This window comes from Trachypithecus francoisi, unplaced genomic scaffold (assembly GCF_009764315.1).
Source record: "Trachypithecus francoisi isolate TF-2019V2 unplaced genomic scaffold, Tfra_2.0 Contig01579, whole genome shotgun sequence".
In the NCBI taxonomy this organism is placed as follows: domain Eukaryota; kingdom Metazoa; phylum Chordata; class Mammalia; order Primates; family Cercopithecidae; genus Trachypithecus; species Trachypithecus francoisi.
Genome location: NW_022681442.1, coordinates 35155973 through 35170645, shown reverse-complemented (window position 1 = coordinate 35170645; position 14673 = coordinate 35155973). Strand labels below are relative to the sequence as shown.

At 42.6% G+C, this 14673-nt stretch overlaps 1 protein-coding gene across 3 annotated transcripts in view; it reads right to left on the bottom strand.

The window, feature by feature from the left end:
* Positions 1–3861: 3861 nt before the first annotated feature.
* PIK3AP1 (phosphoinositide-3-kinase adaptor protein 1) overlaps positions 3862–14673 on the bottom strand; it is a 129445-nt gene continuing 118633 nt past the window's right edge. For 2 of the 3 annotated variants that reach the window (XM_033187302.1, XM_033187308.1), the window contains 2 exons: positions 13007–13125; positions 3862–6195 (listed from right to left, as the gene is read on the bottom strand). In XM_033187302.1, coding sequence (XP_033043193.1) covers positions 6138–6195; positions 13007–13125 — 177 coding nt within the window. In that variant the 3' untranslated portion in view covers positions 3862–6137. The remainder of the gene's footprint in view (positions 6196–13006; positions 13126–14673) is intronic. The other variant, XM_033187316.1, reaches the window with a different exon arrangement.

Below are 14673 nucleotides of genomic sequence, written 5' to 3'. Positions count from 1 at the left end.
AAAAGTATAAAGTATTCATTTGGGGAGGATAGATTAAAACCAGGAAACTTTACACACAGAACAGAGAACAGGCATGACAGTGTACAAAAAGGAACACAAAAGTTGACCAGCTGTGCAAATTTTCAACAGGCAGTAAAAGCAATGGGCAATGAGAGAAGTGGAAAGAAACCCTATTTCAGAGGTGTATTTGGGAAAGTTTAATGGATGGAAGAGCCGGTAGAGCCATTAATTCAATGGCTATTTATCGAGCATCTACTATGTACCAGGAACTCTGATAGGTACTAGGGGAATAATGCTGATAAATGGCATTAGGTGATACAAGTCTGACAACAGTAGGTGTGGAAAGAAGGAAGGGGAGAAAAAGTAAGTGATTAGAGTAAAAGAAGTGTGGCTTCAAAGATCCTTGGAGCCTGATGACCTGAACAGGACCATCAAAATTAGGGTTGTTTCACTAAATTGGGGAGTGAAAAACATTAACATACCTTATGTCACCACTTATTTCATCTGAATGAATAACTTCATTCCCTGACACCAAAAAGGATGGCAGCAGTGGAGGGGAAATGCCAGTGAAAGGAGATCCCCACCTCCCCCAGTGACTATACAGCCTCTTTCTATGGTAGTTCTAATAAGATTCCATTTTGGTTAAAGAGCTTATGACCAGCAAGCAATCCAGAAAACCAAAATTTCAGTCTTTTATTTTCATTCTGGGTAAACATGATCATCAAAAGTATTAGGTATGGGGACTGGGCACAGTGGCTCACCCCTGTAATCCCAGTACTTTGGGAGGCCAAGGCGGACAGACTGCTTGAGCTCAGGAGTTCTAGACCAACCTGGGCAACAGAGTGACTCACCCCCGTCTCTACAAAAAATACAAAAAAAATTATCTGGGCATGGTGGCATGTGCCTCTGGTTCCAGCTCCTCAGGAGGCTGAGGCAAGAAGATGGCTTGAACCCGGGAGGTGGAGGTTGCAGTGAGCTGATTGTGCCACTGCATTCTAGCCTGGGTGACAGAGCCAGACCCTGTCTCAACAACAACAACAACAAAAAAAAGGGTTAGGGTATGGATTGACCACATATCTTCTGATTTCCATCATCAGCTAGTTTTTCTTTGAAATTCTATTTCTTCCTTCTACTTTGTTATGTTTGTCTTGCCAGTTACGTACTTCAGCAGGGTGGGGGTGGGGGACAGTTCATCTATTGCTATTTGCCATTTTCCACCTCCACCATTTCTGTTCTAGCTGTAATGTTCTAGACACGGATCTTCATGATTGCTCTGAGTTCTTTCTTTAGGAAGCCATTACTGAGAACATTTAGTTCTTGGACTGAAGAGCGACTAAGGCCATTAGTTTCTCTGTGTGGTTCTTCTTTCACTGTCTTTCAGTTTTTTAACTGATATAACAGTGAGACAGAGCAAAGAACAGCAGGTGCCACATAATAAAAAGAGCCTTGCCAGTTAGGTGGTGACGCCACTAAGGCTGTCTCCCTGCTTCTTCCGACAAAGCGATTCCACACCCTCTTTCTGAGACTTAGACTTAACAGAGTTGAAGGGACCTAGACTGTTACCAAAGACACAACTCTCCACTTCATAGGTGATGAAACATAGAACGATGTAGTCAAGTTATATGAACTGGTCAAGTAAGTAGCACACCAAAATAAAAAACCAGGTTTCCTGGCTTCCAAAACAATCTTCTCTTCCCTACACCATGCTAACTCTTACTGCAGAGATAGCAAAGTTTATCCTAAATGGGCTTTGGCGACTAGCCTAAATATTAAATTTGAACTAAATTGAACATGGACACAAACAATGGTCACCAAGTCCCAGAACGGATTGTGTGAACCCTTTGAGGCATTCATCCAGTGTTGTTTCGGATAAATCTCTATTTCAATCTATTCCTATACGTTAGTTATTGAAAAACAATAGACAACCACAAAAACAAGTTGGCCTTTTTGTGTTCCTTGAGCCCAGTCACAAAGGGCCTTCGTGACTGGACCTCATGCCAAACAACTCATTACAAAAACAGCTAGGGTTCCAGACTGCGCCAAAGCTTCGAGACCTCTCCTTGTCTACATGGATGAGTGGCTGACTCTGGAGCCCAGGCTGTTGCTTCCCAACCTGGTGGTGAATCTTGCATAGTCTGGTGAGTGTAAATATATATATATTATACATATATCTCTTTCCTTCTCCCTTCCCGTTGCAATTTGCTTATTATATCATTTGCTTATATCTGCATTGCCATTTACATGGGATAAAACTTGTTTACCCTTAAAGGTATTGTGTGTGTGTCTTCTCCCCATGCGTGTTTCCCACACAGGACACCTACGAACCTATTTTTTATGATTTTTATGAGAAAATGAATTCCAAGTTGTGCCTCAGAATTCAGAATATATCTTTCAACCTCCTACTCATCCCTTCACCACCCTGGTGAACACAGTATCTGGCCAGCAGGAATGAATGAAGAAGACCATTCTATGTTCTTAATAACTTGCTTGGAAATGAACAGAGCACAATTTATCAAACCAAAGCAAATATTTATACAGGCAGATCCCTCAAAATTGAGGATTAATGTTTAGGAAGAATTTTTTAGAATTATCCAAATTAACCGCTTGTCTTTCTCAGAAATAAATCTGTTACTAATGCTTCCTCCTCCAAACCACACACTATTCTTTGAAGGAGGAACACAGAAAACCAACTTACTTCCTGGGGCATATGGGATGGGGATCTAAAAATCCTAGTGATATGGGAATGACTAGAACCTTTTTTTTTTTTTTGTAACAACAAAGCTAAAAGGGAGTGTGTAACTTAACTTGTAAAAATATTCATGGAAGTCATCTATATATTACCACTTTGTGTAATTAAGGCAGAGCATTAGAGACTGTTCACATCATTAAATATGTCCAGTTAAATTATTAGATTACAACACCAACCTCTTGTTCATAGTCTCTCAGTCTTCAGCTGGGCACAGTGGCTCACGCCTGTAATGTCAGCACTTTGGGATGCCGAGATGGGTGGATCACTTCAGGTCAGGAGTATGACACCAGCCTGGCCAACATGGTGAAACCCCGTCTCTACTAAAAATAGAAAAATTAGCTAGGTGTGGTGGCAAGTGCCTGTAATTCCAGGTACTCGGGAGGCTGAGGCAGGAGAATCACTGGAACCCGAGAGGTGGAAATTGCAGTAAGCCAAGAAGGCACCACTGCACTCCAGCCTGGGTGACAAGAGCAAAACTCTGTCTCAAAAAAAAAATAGTCTCTCAGTCTTCATACTTTGTTGCTTATATAGTTGGATTATCTGCTCCTAGGTTTTAATATAAGATGAAACAAAAGTGCTAGCCTAGGAATTGGAGGCCAACTTACCTTAGGGGCAAAGGCAATGGTGGTGAATATACCCAACAGCTTCACTTTCTATGGAGCCAGCTTGTAAAATCTTGGGCAAGGATGGTGGCAGCAGAGCTGTCTGCCTAAGCATATGTAGAAAACTTTTTAATGGTTTCTTTGGACCCTAGCTTGTAGTGTCGTTTCTGATCCTCATTGTATTGGAAATCCATGGTTTTGTTATATAATGTATTCCTTAAAATGTGTACACATGTGTTGAGTATGTGGAAGTTGAATATATTTATGTTATAAATGAGCAGTTCTGTTTCTGGAAAATGAAAATTTTCACCTCATCATTACAGACATTCTTTGATAACAAAGTCCCAGTGTTTCATCCAAATTCTTTGATTTTCTTCTTTTACATATAACCAAGCATCTTGGATGTTAAAGGAACAACCAGTGAGGGCTTAAGATTCTGCTGCTTTTGACTTGGCACTCCTGATCAGTTCCATCCATGTCTCAAGTGTATCACATTCATGAGACACAGGCTTCTCATCAGCAATTTCAATTTTATGTTTTCTACTTATTTTTATATAAGAATACAATGCAACAAAATACTCATATATTGCACAAACAGTGATGTGCATACAAAGATGCTAACAACATTGGCTGGTAATAGGCTTTACCATGTTATGATCTAAATGCTTGTTCATAAGAGAATGTACAAAATTCTAAATTTGGCATCCAAAAGGGGGCTTACAGTTACTGAATATTTTTCCCAGCCCTATTTTTAAAATGTCACTTAATCAAATTCAAGTTTGCCTACGATGGAGACTGTCTATAAGTAACAGTAAGGGCAAGCATACCAACATCGAAATTCTTCTTCTTCTTATCTCAGGTGCCTCTGTTTTCCAAAATAAGTGACAAGGAGAGTAAAAGGACCACTGAGGGAACATTTGCAGCATGCTACTAAGTGCCAGGCCCTGTGCAAGGTAATTAATTACTACAAACACTCTCGTGATGGACATAGCCAATAGTGTATTTTATGTCAAAAAACAAAACAAAACCCAAGACTCCAGAAGCTGTTAAGAGTCCTTGTTTCAGTACTCTTCAGTAAGAGTCCTTATTTGCAGGACTGAGGAATGAAATTGAGAAAGAACCTTTAATCATTAGAAAATGACCCAATAAAACTGCACTTAAATGGATCATTAATGTGGATTTTTAAATTTTGTGTGAGATAGAGAATAATCCCATGGGAAACAAACACATTTTGAATATTTTTTAAAGGAATATTTATGATTCTAATTTTACTGTATGTTTAGGCATCATTAAGGACCTCTGATTTGAAGGTAGATGTATGTGCCAGGGAATCCAAATTCATGACATATGTTAAGGCTCCACATTCTATGCAAAAATGGATTTACCAAGCATGATGGTAATAATAAGTATGTAAAAAATAGATAACTATAGTTGTACTTTGGTATCCATGGAGAGTGGTTCCAGGATCCCCCAATATCAAAATCCACAAATGCTCAAGTCCCGTATATAAAATGGCATAGTATTTGCATATAACCTACACACATCCTCCTGTATGCTTTAAATCATTTCCAGATTTCTTATAATATCTAATACGATGCCTACACATCACTTCACTTACATGAATTCGACATAGTTCTTGGCATGCAGCAAATTCAAGTTCTGCTTTTTGAAACTTTGTAGATTGTTTTTCAAATATTTTTGATCCAAGGTTGGCTGAATCCACGGACACAGAACCCATGGATTTGAAAGGCTGACTGTATTTCCATTTTAGGTTTGTTTTTCTTCCTCAGAACCCTCAACAAAGAAAAAGTCAGAGGTCCTCCTCTCTCTCTTTATGACCAGAACTAAAACCTATAAAGGAAACAGAGCACTAAGTGGGGTCCTGGGAATCCCCAGCTTCTGGTTTCCAACCACTTCTAGATGTTCTCTGGAAACATAACTGTGTTGAAACCATACTGAAGTATAAATTCCCAAATTGAAAAGAAAACGAACAAACAAATTTGGTAGTCTTATCCCTGGGAGATATGGAAGATGGAAAATTCTGCAAGACCAGTAGGCATTGATGAATTTCTACATCTGGGCATTTCTTGAGGGAGAGAGGAGCTGGCTATTTGGAGATGGAAAATGTGGTGACCTAGAACGAGCAGGCCCAGTGTAGACTAACTCTTTATTTAACCAACTGAGTAGTCTTGGTTCCAGACTTCTGTGGAACCTCAGATTTGCCTTCTGTATAAGAGGAGTTTGTACTAATCACTGTCTAGTCTTTTCAATCTGTTGTGTGTGACCAGCCCTAGCACTTAAATACCCTGCTGAATATACAGAAAAGTAGAAGAATTATTTTAAAATTAGTCACTTATCTTCTTACTTGAATACTACAAATCTTACATTATAACCTCTTCTAGAAATGAGGCTGAACTAGCAAATACATAAAGACTAATATAAGTGCATTTCAGTAAAATCACTGGTGAAGTACATTTATGATCATTCTTTTTAGGCTTCTGATATAGCAAATTAGAGGTAAGTATTTCAATTAAGTCTTCATCCTTTTTAAGTATATGGTTTAATATACTTGGTGACGGTGAATAAAGCCCTTAGTTTTTCACTTCTTCATGCCTTAATAAAGTCTTCAAGGCAAGCCCAAACCAGCAGGGCTGCAATATTGTCAGCAAAGAGACTGATCTTAAGGTCAACAGTCATGCCGTAAAACTCAACATGAAGACATCATTAACAGGCTGAAGACTGTGAATCTTGAAAGTCCTGAAGTAGGCAGGTTTTAGGAGGTGGAATCAGCGTCCTCTGGGTGGAACAGGTGGAGGAGGATGGAAGGTCTCCCTGGTCGGAGGCCTGAAATGAAAGATAAAGCAACTCTATTTAAAAACTAATTTGATTAAATAGTTCTTAGGAATGCACAGTTGGTTGCAAACTTGGTATACTATGCAAAGTGACACAATCCTCAGTTAATGAGACAGGAACTAAATGAGACAGGAACTAAACACACATATGAATGTCTGAGTGACACACACACTAGCTGTGGCTTGCAATCTTGGCGGCACATTAGAAACACCAGTAGAGCTTTTAAAAATACCAGTTCCAAGGATCCATCCAGACCCATTGCATTCTAAGTTCTAGAGGGTAGGACTCAAGCTGCAAAGCTTTTGAAGTTTCCCTCCCCAACCAGTTGTACTCACCAACCCTTTCATTATCTGATACTTTGCCATCTTGGGGCCTTGCTGACCCTGGAGAGACTGCCCCTCCCAGGATAAGCCAATTCCTAGAAACAGGAAACAAGCTACCTGCCTTCCACTGCTAAACATGCCTTTCATATGTAAACCAACCAGTCCAGATGCATGCCCCAACCACCTCCTCTATGGGGCTTTCACACTCCACTTTATTGGGCCACCATCCACTTGCCCTTATCACCCTAGGGCCAGTTATGCCTCAGAGCCAATGAAATTATTCAAACTAGCCAATTCTAAATCTTACCCAGCTTCACCCATGGAAACCACAATAAAAGCTCTTGTCCACATTTTCCCCTGCTCCTCTGCCTCCTTACTGGCCCTGATGCTTCCCCATGTAGCCCCCTATGGGGTGATGTACCCCTTTTTGGGATCTGTGAGTATACCAAACTATCTTTTCAATGGCAGTTGTCTCCTGAGCTGTTGACTTTGCCATACCTAAATAATAATGAAACCTAGATTTTAAAACACCACCAATTCTAATAGCCACGCAGGAGACACACTGTAGTAGGGAGATCTGTTGAGAGAGGAATTGGAATTTCCAAAGCCTGCTTCTCATGACTGCTTCCTCATGGGATAACTGTTATCCAAATTCTGCATCTGCCTTCCTGGAAACTTCCCTCCATGTTATTCTGTATGGTTTTTGAACAGTCTTAAATGACGTTCCAGGTAGACTAGGGTGAGTCTATTTACAGACAGGTTCAAGGATTACAGATGGCATTTCCACGTGTGTGCTGTAAAACCAATATTTAATTCCCTTGGAAGCAAGTCAATAAGAAAAAGAGCTTTGTTAGGTGCTATAATTGAACTGTGCTACCCTGGAGTTGCATACTTGAGGATTGATCGAATCAATGAGTAAATATGTACTAAATGTCTCTTGAATGCAAGGTTTGTGTAGGTCAAGGAAATGACAACAGAGTTGGGAAAAGAGGGGCTGCCTCAGGAGCAAAAGAGGGAGGGAGTAGCAGAAAATAAGAATCACAGACAACCTTGGGAGGTCCCACCCTAGTCCTAGGATTAGATGGCATTGTCTGGTTGTCACTGAGTGACTGAGCTTTATACCATGAAAACAAAAGGATGGTCTCCTTCTATCTCTTCACCCTGCCCTGTGAGCTTGGGGTTACAGGAGAAAGCCAAAGGACACAATACCACTTTTACCTGAGCAAATTTAGCCTGCCTGCCTCTCTGCCATCTTTCTTTCACTCTTTCTTTCTTTCTTTCAACAAACATTAATTTACTTTATATCTACTTCTGGGTATGGGATATAACAGCAAGTAAAGTGGTCATGGATTAGGCCCTCAAGATGTTGCAAGTGTGTGGATGAGACGGACAATAGGCAAAAATCAGGAAACTCTACGGAGTGTTTTGATAGGGGAGATTCAGAACCTATAAGAACATATAGCATAGACATTTATGCATACATCTCTGTGTGTGCAAGTTCAGCGCCCCTGAAATTGTTTTCTCATCTGCCAAACAGAGGTACTGATCCATACGTTGGAGTACCATGTGAGGCTTGGAGATGACAGTAGGAAAGTAGGTAGCAGTTTGTGGCTTGGAGTAGGCACTCAGCAAGTAAAGCTAATAATATAATGATGATGATTAAAGATCTATTCTGAAATCTGTTCCCCAGTTATGCCTCATGAGCCTTACATTTTATCTCCCACCACAAAGACAGCCATGATTTCCTCCCAGCCCCTCTTCCTCTTTCTGCTGCCACACTCTGCAGTTGGAGTGAGCCTATGGGCATACCCTCTCTAGGTTTCATTCTGAGGAACAACTCCAGCTAAAGATTGGAAGCTACATCTCAAGGAAACTTATTTATAATTTTAGACCTGTAATTATAGTGTTTGTTTGTTTGTTTGTTTTGAGACATGGTCTCACTCTGTCATCTAGGCTGGAGTGCAATGGCGCAATCACAGCTTACTACAGCCTCAACCTCCCAGGCTCAAGCAATGTGCCCACCTCAGCCTCTCCAGTACCTGAGACTACAGGCACACATCACCACACCCAGCTAACTTTTTTTTTTTTTTTGGTAGAGATGGGGTTTTGCCGTGTTGGCCAGGCTGGTCTCAAACTCCTAAGCTCAAGGGATCCACCTGCCTTGGCCTCTCAAAGTGCTGGGATTACAGGCATGAGCCACTGTGCCTGGCCAGGAGTGTGCAGTTCCTTTCGCTCATCTATAACCCACCTGTATATGGTGGTAGATGACTTGGTGGCTACTTTTTTTTTTTTTTTTTTTTTTTTTTGAGACAGAGTCTCGCTCTGTCGCCCAGGCTGGACTGCAGTGGCCGGATCTCAGCTCACTGCAAGCTCCGCCTCCCGGGTTCATGCCATTCTCCTGCCTTAGCCTCCCGAGTAGCTGGGACCACAGGCGCCCGCCACCTCGCCCGGCTAGTTTTTTGTATTTTTTAGTAGAGACAGGGTTTCACCGGGTTAGCCAAGATGGTCTCGATCTCCTGACCTCGTGATCCGCCCGTCTCGGCCTCCCAAAGTGCTGAGATTACAGGCTTGAGGGTGGCTACTTTTTTAAGAGCTCTGGAAGTCCAACCCAAACAATACCAATCTATCCTTCCATCCATTCACTTAACACAGTGAATATCTTTTAAGTTCCTAGTATGTGCCAGTTAACTCTGCCAGGCACTAGGGATAGGAGAAAAAAAATTAAAAATCAAAAGTAGTGTCTCACAGGTTCACCATTCATTGAGGAGACACATCTACACAAGGGTTGCAACACTGAGTGTATTATTAGAGTATAGAATATAATAGGAGTGCTTGGGAAACCAAAAGAAGATTCACTCTGCATGGGAACATTAGAGAGGGCTTCACAGAGGAGGTGATGTTTGAACTGAGTCTTAAAGGATGTATAGGAATTTTCTAAGCGGAGAGTAGAAGGGAGGAGGAAGACAGCATTCCAGGAAAAGCAACAGATTGGGCAAAGAAACAGTACAGAGTGGCAGAGCTCACTGGGAATGCTGAAGTGGCAGAGCATTGGTGAATACAGGAGAGGGGCAGGACTTGAGCTAGGCAGAACCAAAGAATGCTGAAATACACAGAATTAAATGTGAAGGCTTTCATGCCAGGCAATGGCATCATCAGCTATTCCTGTTCTAGAAAGGGCACTCTGACTGCAATGTGGAGGAGGGAGTGACTGGAGGAAGGGAGGTAAGTGTGGGCCTTCAAGAATGAACTTAGGTGCTAGCAGATGGAAAAGAGGGTGGATCTAACAGCTGAAAGAGCAGCAGAATGGACAGAGCCTGAAGACACACTGGATATGAGAGCTGCGAGGGGGGCAGGGATAGAGGATGACTCCCAGGTTTGAGGCTTAGGGAAGGGAGAGAATGGTCCCACTGTCTCAGGCTGGGAACTCATGAGAAGAAGGCAGTCTGGGGTACAGAATGGTAGAGAATAGTAGGTGGGTTGATGAGTTCCGTTTTGCACAGGCTATGTTTGAGATATTGGTGGGGTCCCTGAGTGAAGATCCCCAGTCAACTGTAGGAAAGAGAAGGCTGAGATGGAGATGGAGACTTGGGGTCTTTGTCTGCTGGTGGCAATTCAAGCTGTGGGACAGCATGTAGAGTGAGCAGAAGCATGGACCAGAACTGGGATGGAGTGGGATGGAGGCTGTACTACCAGTGCTGTTTGGTTTGGGCCAGGGTTTAGCGGGGAGTTAGAACACAAGCAGAGAAGAGATGCTGATTCCCAGATCTGACAGTGGAGTCTAGGACACCAACGTCAGCCTTCAATCCTGTCTGTAAGCAGGTCAAGCATTGAAGCCATTCTGGAGAGAGACCCATTTTATTATCTGCTCAAATATCTCCTTATTTTATTGTGAAAATTGCATACTCACACATCTTTTTTCACACCAAAAATGCACCCACACCCCCAGTTCTATCAATTACAAACTGCTTTGTAAACATTATTTCTTTAGCAAAAAATGTTTTCCTCCTTTTCTCTCCCCATTTCTATCACAACATGCTTCCAGACTCCCCAAACAACTCAACCACTGTCTCTTTTTACACATTTACATGCTTCCTAGTTTCTATCCTTTAATTTTTGGAACCTGTTTCCCTGGTTGTTTTCTCTTTCTCTTCTGTTAACAAAATCCCACCGAAATTTTATAGCTAAAGTTTCAAACTTGACAACTCTTTTATCTTGGTACATTTAGACAACTGCCTTCAAAGTCCTCAACCTTCAGGAATAAAAGGCCTTGGATCTTGAACCTCCTACTCTAATACTTAGACTTTCTTGGATAGGTATAAAACAATGCCTATGAGATGAAGTCTGGTAGGTTTGCCACACAGAGCAAGTCTCAACCCAATCTCAAGCCCCAGTTTCTACATCTGCAAAATGGGATAACACTAAATACCTACCTCTTAGGATTGTGGAGAGAATTAAACAGGATAATGCATTTAGTGTGTTTAACAGAATACCTGCCACATAGTAAGTTTCAATAAATAACAGCATTTATCACCATCACTGCTCTTGGTAAGCCCTCCAATCACCAACTATGTAATAATTTTCAAGCAACAGAGCACAATGCAAATTCAGGTGATGGGACTAGATTGCTGCTAAGCTTCCTTCCAGGACTAATATTCTAATCCATGCCCTCCAGTCTACACCAGGGAGGCATGCCCGGTGGATGTGGCACAGCTTGGGCCTGGGCGATGTTTGAGTAGCAAGTGCCAACACACAAATGTTGCTGTGAGCACATGGGAAAGTGATAAATAGCAAAGGGAGAAATGGAAAGATCCTTAGCACAGAGCCAGCTTCTCTTTCCAGAAAACCAGAAGAAAGGCCTCCTTGTTGCACTTTCTCAACAAATTCCACTGATGAGCTTCATCTAAAAGTTTCAAAATGCAAAAACCAAACCAAAACCCTGGTTGAAGAAAAGCTTCCTCCTTCCTTATGCCCCATCAACACATGAACATTTTATTTTAAACATCAAAGAATTAACTCCTAAGACAGGCCTTGGCTTTTATTCCCAAGGGCTCCTTTCTGCATCTGTGGACACACAGCTAGCTGTGACCACTTTTTCCGTACTCCACAAGACCAGACCATAAAAAGGTTCCTACCAGAGGCCCAAGTATCATATAAACAAAGGCATACGTCAGAGTCTAGTAAATTAGTCAAATTCTTTAGTCTAATGCTCATCTCCAAATCTCTAGATATTAACTCCTCTCTTGTATAAAATAAAAAATCACTTATATTGCTGAGTTCTTACTATAGGCCAAGAACTCAATGCTTATGACTCTGCAGAAAGTTCTGTTATTATCCCCATTTTATAGACAAGGAAATTGAGGCTGGGCATGGTGGCTCATGTCTGTAATCCCAGCACTTTGGGAGGCCGAGGTGAGCAGATCACCTGAGGTCAGGAGTTCAAGGCCAGCCTGGTCAACATGGTGAAACCCTGTCTCTATTAAAATTACAAAAATTAGTTGGGTGTGGTGGCAGTTACCTGTAATCCCAGCTATTTGGGAGGCTGAGGCAGGAGAATCACTTGAACCCAGCAGGCGGAGGTTGCAGTGAGCCGAGATCACACCACTGCACTCCAGCCTGGGTAATAGAGCAAGAATCTATCTCAAAAGAAAAAAAAAAGAAAAAAAAAAAAAAGGAAATTGAAATACATGAAAGTTAAAGTTAAATAGTTCTTGCAAGTTTGCAAACAGCTGCTGGAGACTTGACCCCAGGTAGGGGGGGTCTAGAATCAGGCTTCCCACCACCATATGATGTGGCCTGTCACCTGCATTTTCATTTCCAATTCCTTCATATTTTCTGTTCCCCAAAAGGCACTGTCCCTACAGTCCAGCCAAGGGAGTTAGTTATTGGAGAGTTGAATTCTAGCCAAATGGATAAAAACTATTTTAAAAGTTGACATTTTTCAATGTATTTCATTTATGAAACATTGAATTTGCTATTTAAAGTATTTGCAACTAAATAATGCATCACTTAATTAATGAAGGGTCCACAGTAAAATATGTCCAATGGAGCAGGCATTTCAGTTAGCTCTGTGCTTTTTTTTTTTTTTTTTTTTTTTTGAGACAGTCTCACTCTGTTGCCCAGACTAGAGTGGAGTGCAGTGTGGAGCATGATCTCAGCTCACTGCAACCTCTGCCTCCCGGGTTCAAGCGATTCTCCTGCCTAAGCCTCCCGAGTAGCTGGGACTATAGGTGTGTGCCATCATGGCCAGCTAATTTTTTGTATTTTAGTAGAGACGGGGTTTCACCATATTAGCCAGGATGGTCTCGATCTCTGGACCTTGTGATCCACCCACCTTGGCCTCCCAAAGTGCTGGGATTACAGGTATAAGCCACTGCGCCCAGCTCTGTGCTTATTCTTTAGTCATCTTAGGTGTTTCCAAGTCCTATTCTCCCCTAGGATTCAGAGATAAGGGAAAAATTTCATATCAGTTTTGATGTTACCTCTGTGAGGCAGCCCTCGGAGGCACCCTGGGGGGTCTCTCAAGGGACATGGTGGGTGTCCCATCCACTTGTGGGGGACCTGGACTGCGGCTTCTGGTAACCTCAGGGACTTCATTATCCTACAGGAAACAAGATGAGAAAGAAAGGCGAAAACTACATTCAGCAACCAGCACAGCTGGACAACCATAACCCAAAAGCCCCTTGGTCCTCCTTAGGCTGGGGCTGAAGGTTGTTCGCAAACTGAAAATCAACCCAGCCATACCTGGCAGCTTTCCATTTCCTCCTGAAGTCACTGAGGAAGACAATCTGGCCCCAATGATCATTAATTGCCTGAATTCTAATTGCTTGCTACTCAAAGTGTGCTCTGTGGCTGGTCAGCATCAGCACCAGGTGGAAGCTTCTTAGAAATGCCCACCCAAGGACCCTTCTCAGAAGGCTTCAGAGTTGGCAGTGACCCATGTGGCCCCTCCTGCTTGTCCCAGCCACTGGTCCCTGGATCAAGCTATACACATGTCCCAAATTGAGCCAACTTGGAATGGGGCCTCAACCTAAAGCAGCAACTTACTCCCTGCTCGGAGGCCTAGTGGACTCAGGGGACTGTGGAGAAGCAGAAGGCAGCAGTGTGAGGGGAAAGAAAGCGGATGTGTGCAGAGAAGCAGAGACCAAAGAACTTTTGGGCCTGGGACACACAGAACAGTGACCCCGGCTCCCTCTGGCAGGTCCTGCAGCTCCTAATCCAGACCCGGAGGGTGGCCCCTAACCCTGGATCCCCTGAGACTCATCGGCTCCTTCCCACAGATGCCCCTTTTGGTTTCACTAGTAAGAGTGGATTTCCAGCTGTCTATTTCCTTCCTTCCTTTCTTTCCTTCTTTTCTATTTATTGAGGTGAAGTTAACATAAACTTAACCATTTTAAAGTGGACAATTCAGTGGCATTGAGTGTATTTATAATGTTGTGCACCCTCTATCTAGTCTAGTCTTAAAACATTTTCATCACCCAAAAAGAAACCCTGTGTGATGGTGAATACTGACTGTCAACTTGATTGGATTGAAGGATGCAAAGTATTGATCCTGGGTGTGTCTGTGAGGGTGCTGCCAAAGGAGATGAACATTTGAGTCAGTGGACTGGGGGAGGCAGACCCACCCTTAATCTGCGTGGGCACTATCTAGTCAGCTGCCAGTGAATATAAAGCAGTCAGAACAATGTGAAAAGGAGAAACTGGCTTAGCCTCCCAGCCTACATCTTTCTCCCATGCTGCATGCTTCCTGCCCTCAAACACTGGACTCCAAGTTCTCCTGTTCCAGGGACTTGGACTGGCTTCCTTGCTCCTCAGCTTGCAGGCAGCCTATTGTGGGACTCTGTGATTGTGTGAGTTAATACTACTTAATAAACGCCACACACACACACACACACACACACACACACAACACACACACACACACACACGTCCCTCTAGAGAACCCTGACTAATACCCCTGTCCCCATTAAGCAGTTTCTTCCCATTCCTCCTCCCTCCAGCCCTGGCAACCACCAATCTGCAAACTGTCTCTGTGGATTTGCCCACTCTGGCATTTCATATAAATGGAATCCTATAATATATGACCTTCTGTGTCTGGCCCCTTTCACCTGGGTTTCTCTCTCTTGCGATGAAACGACCCCTAGGACAA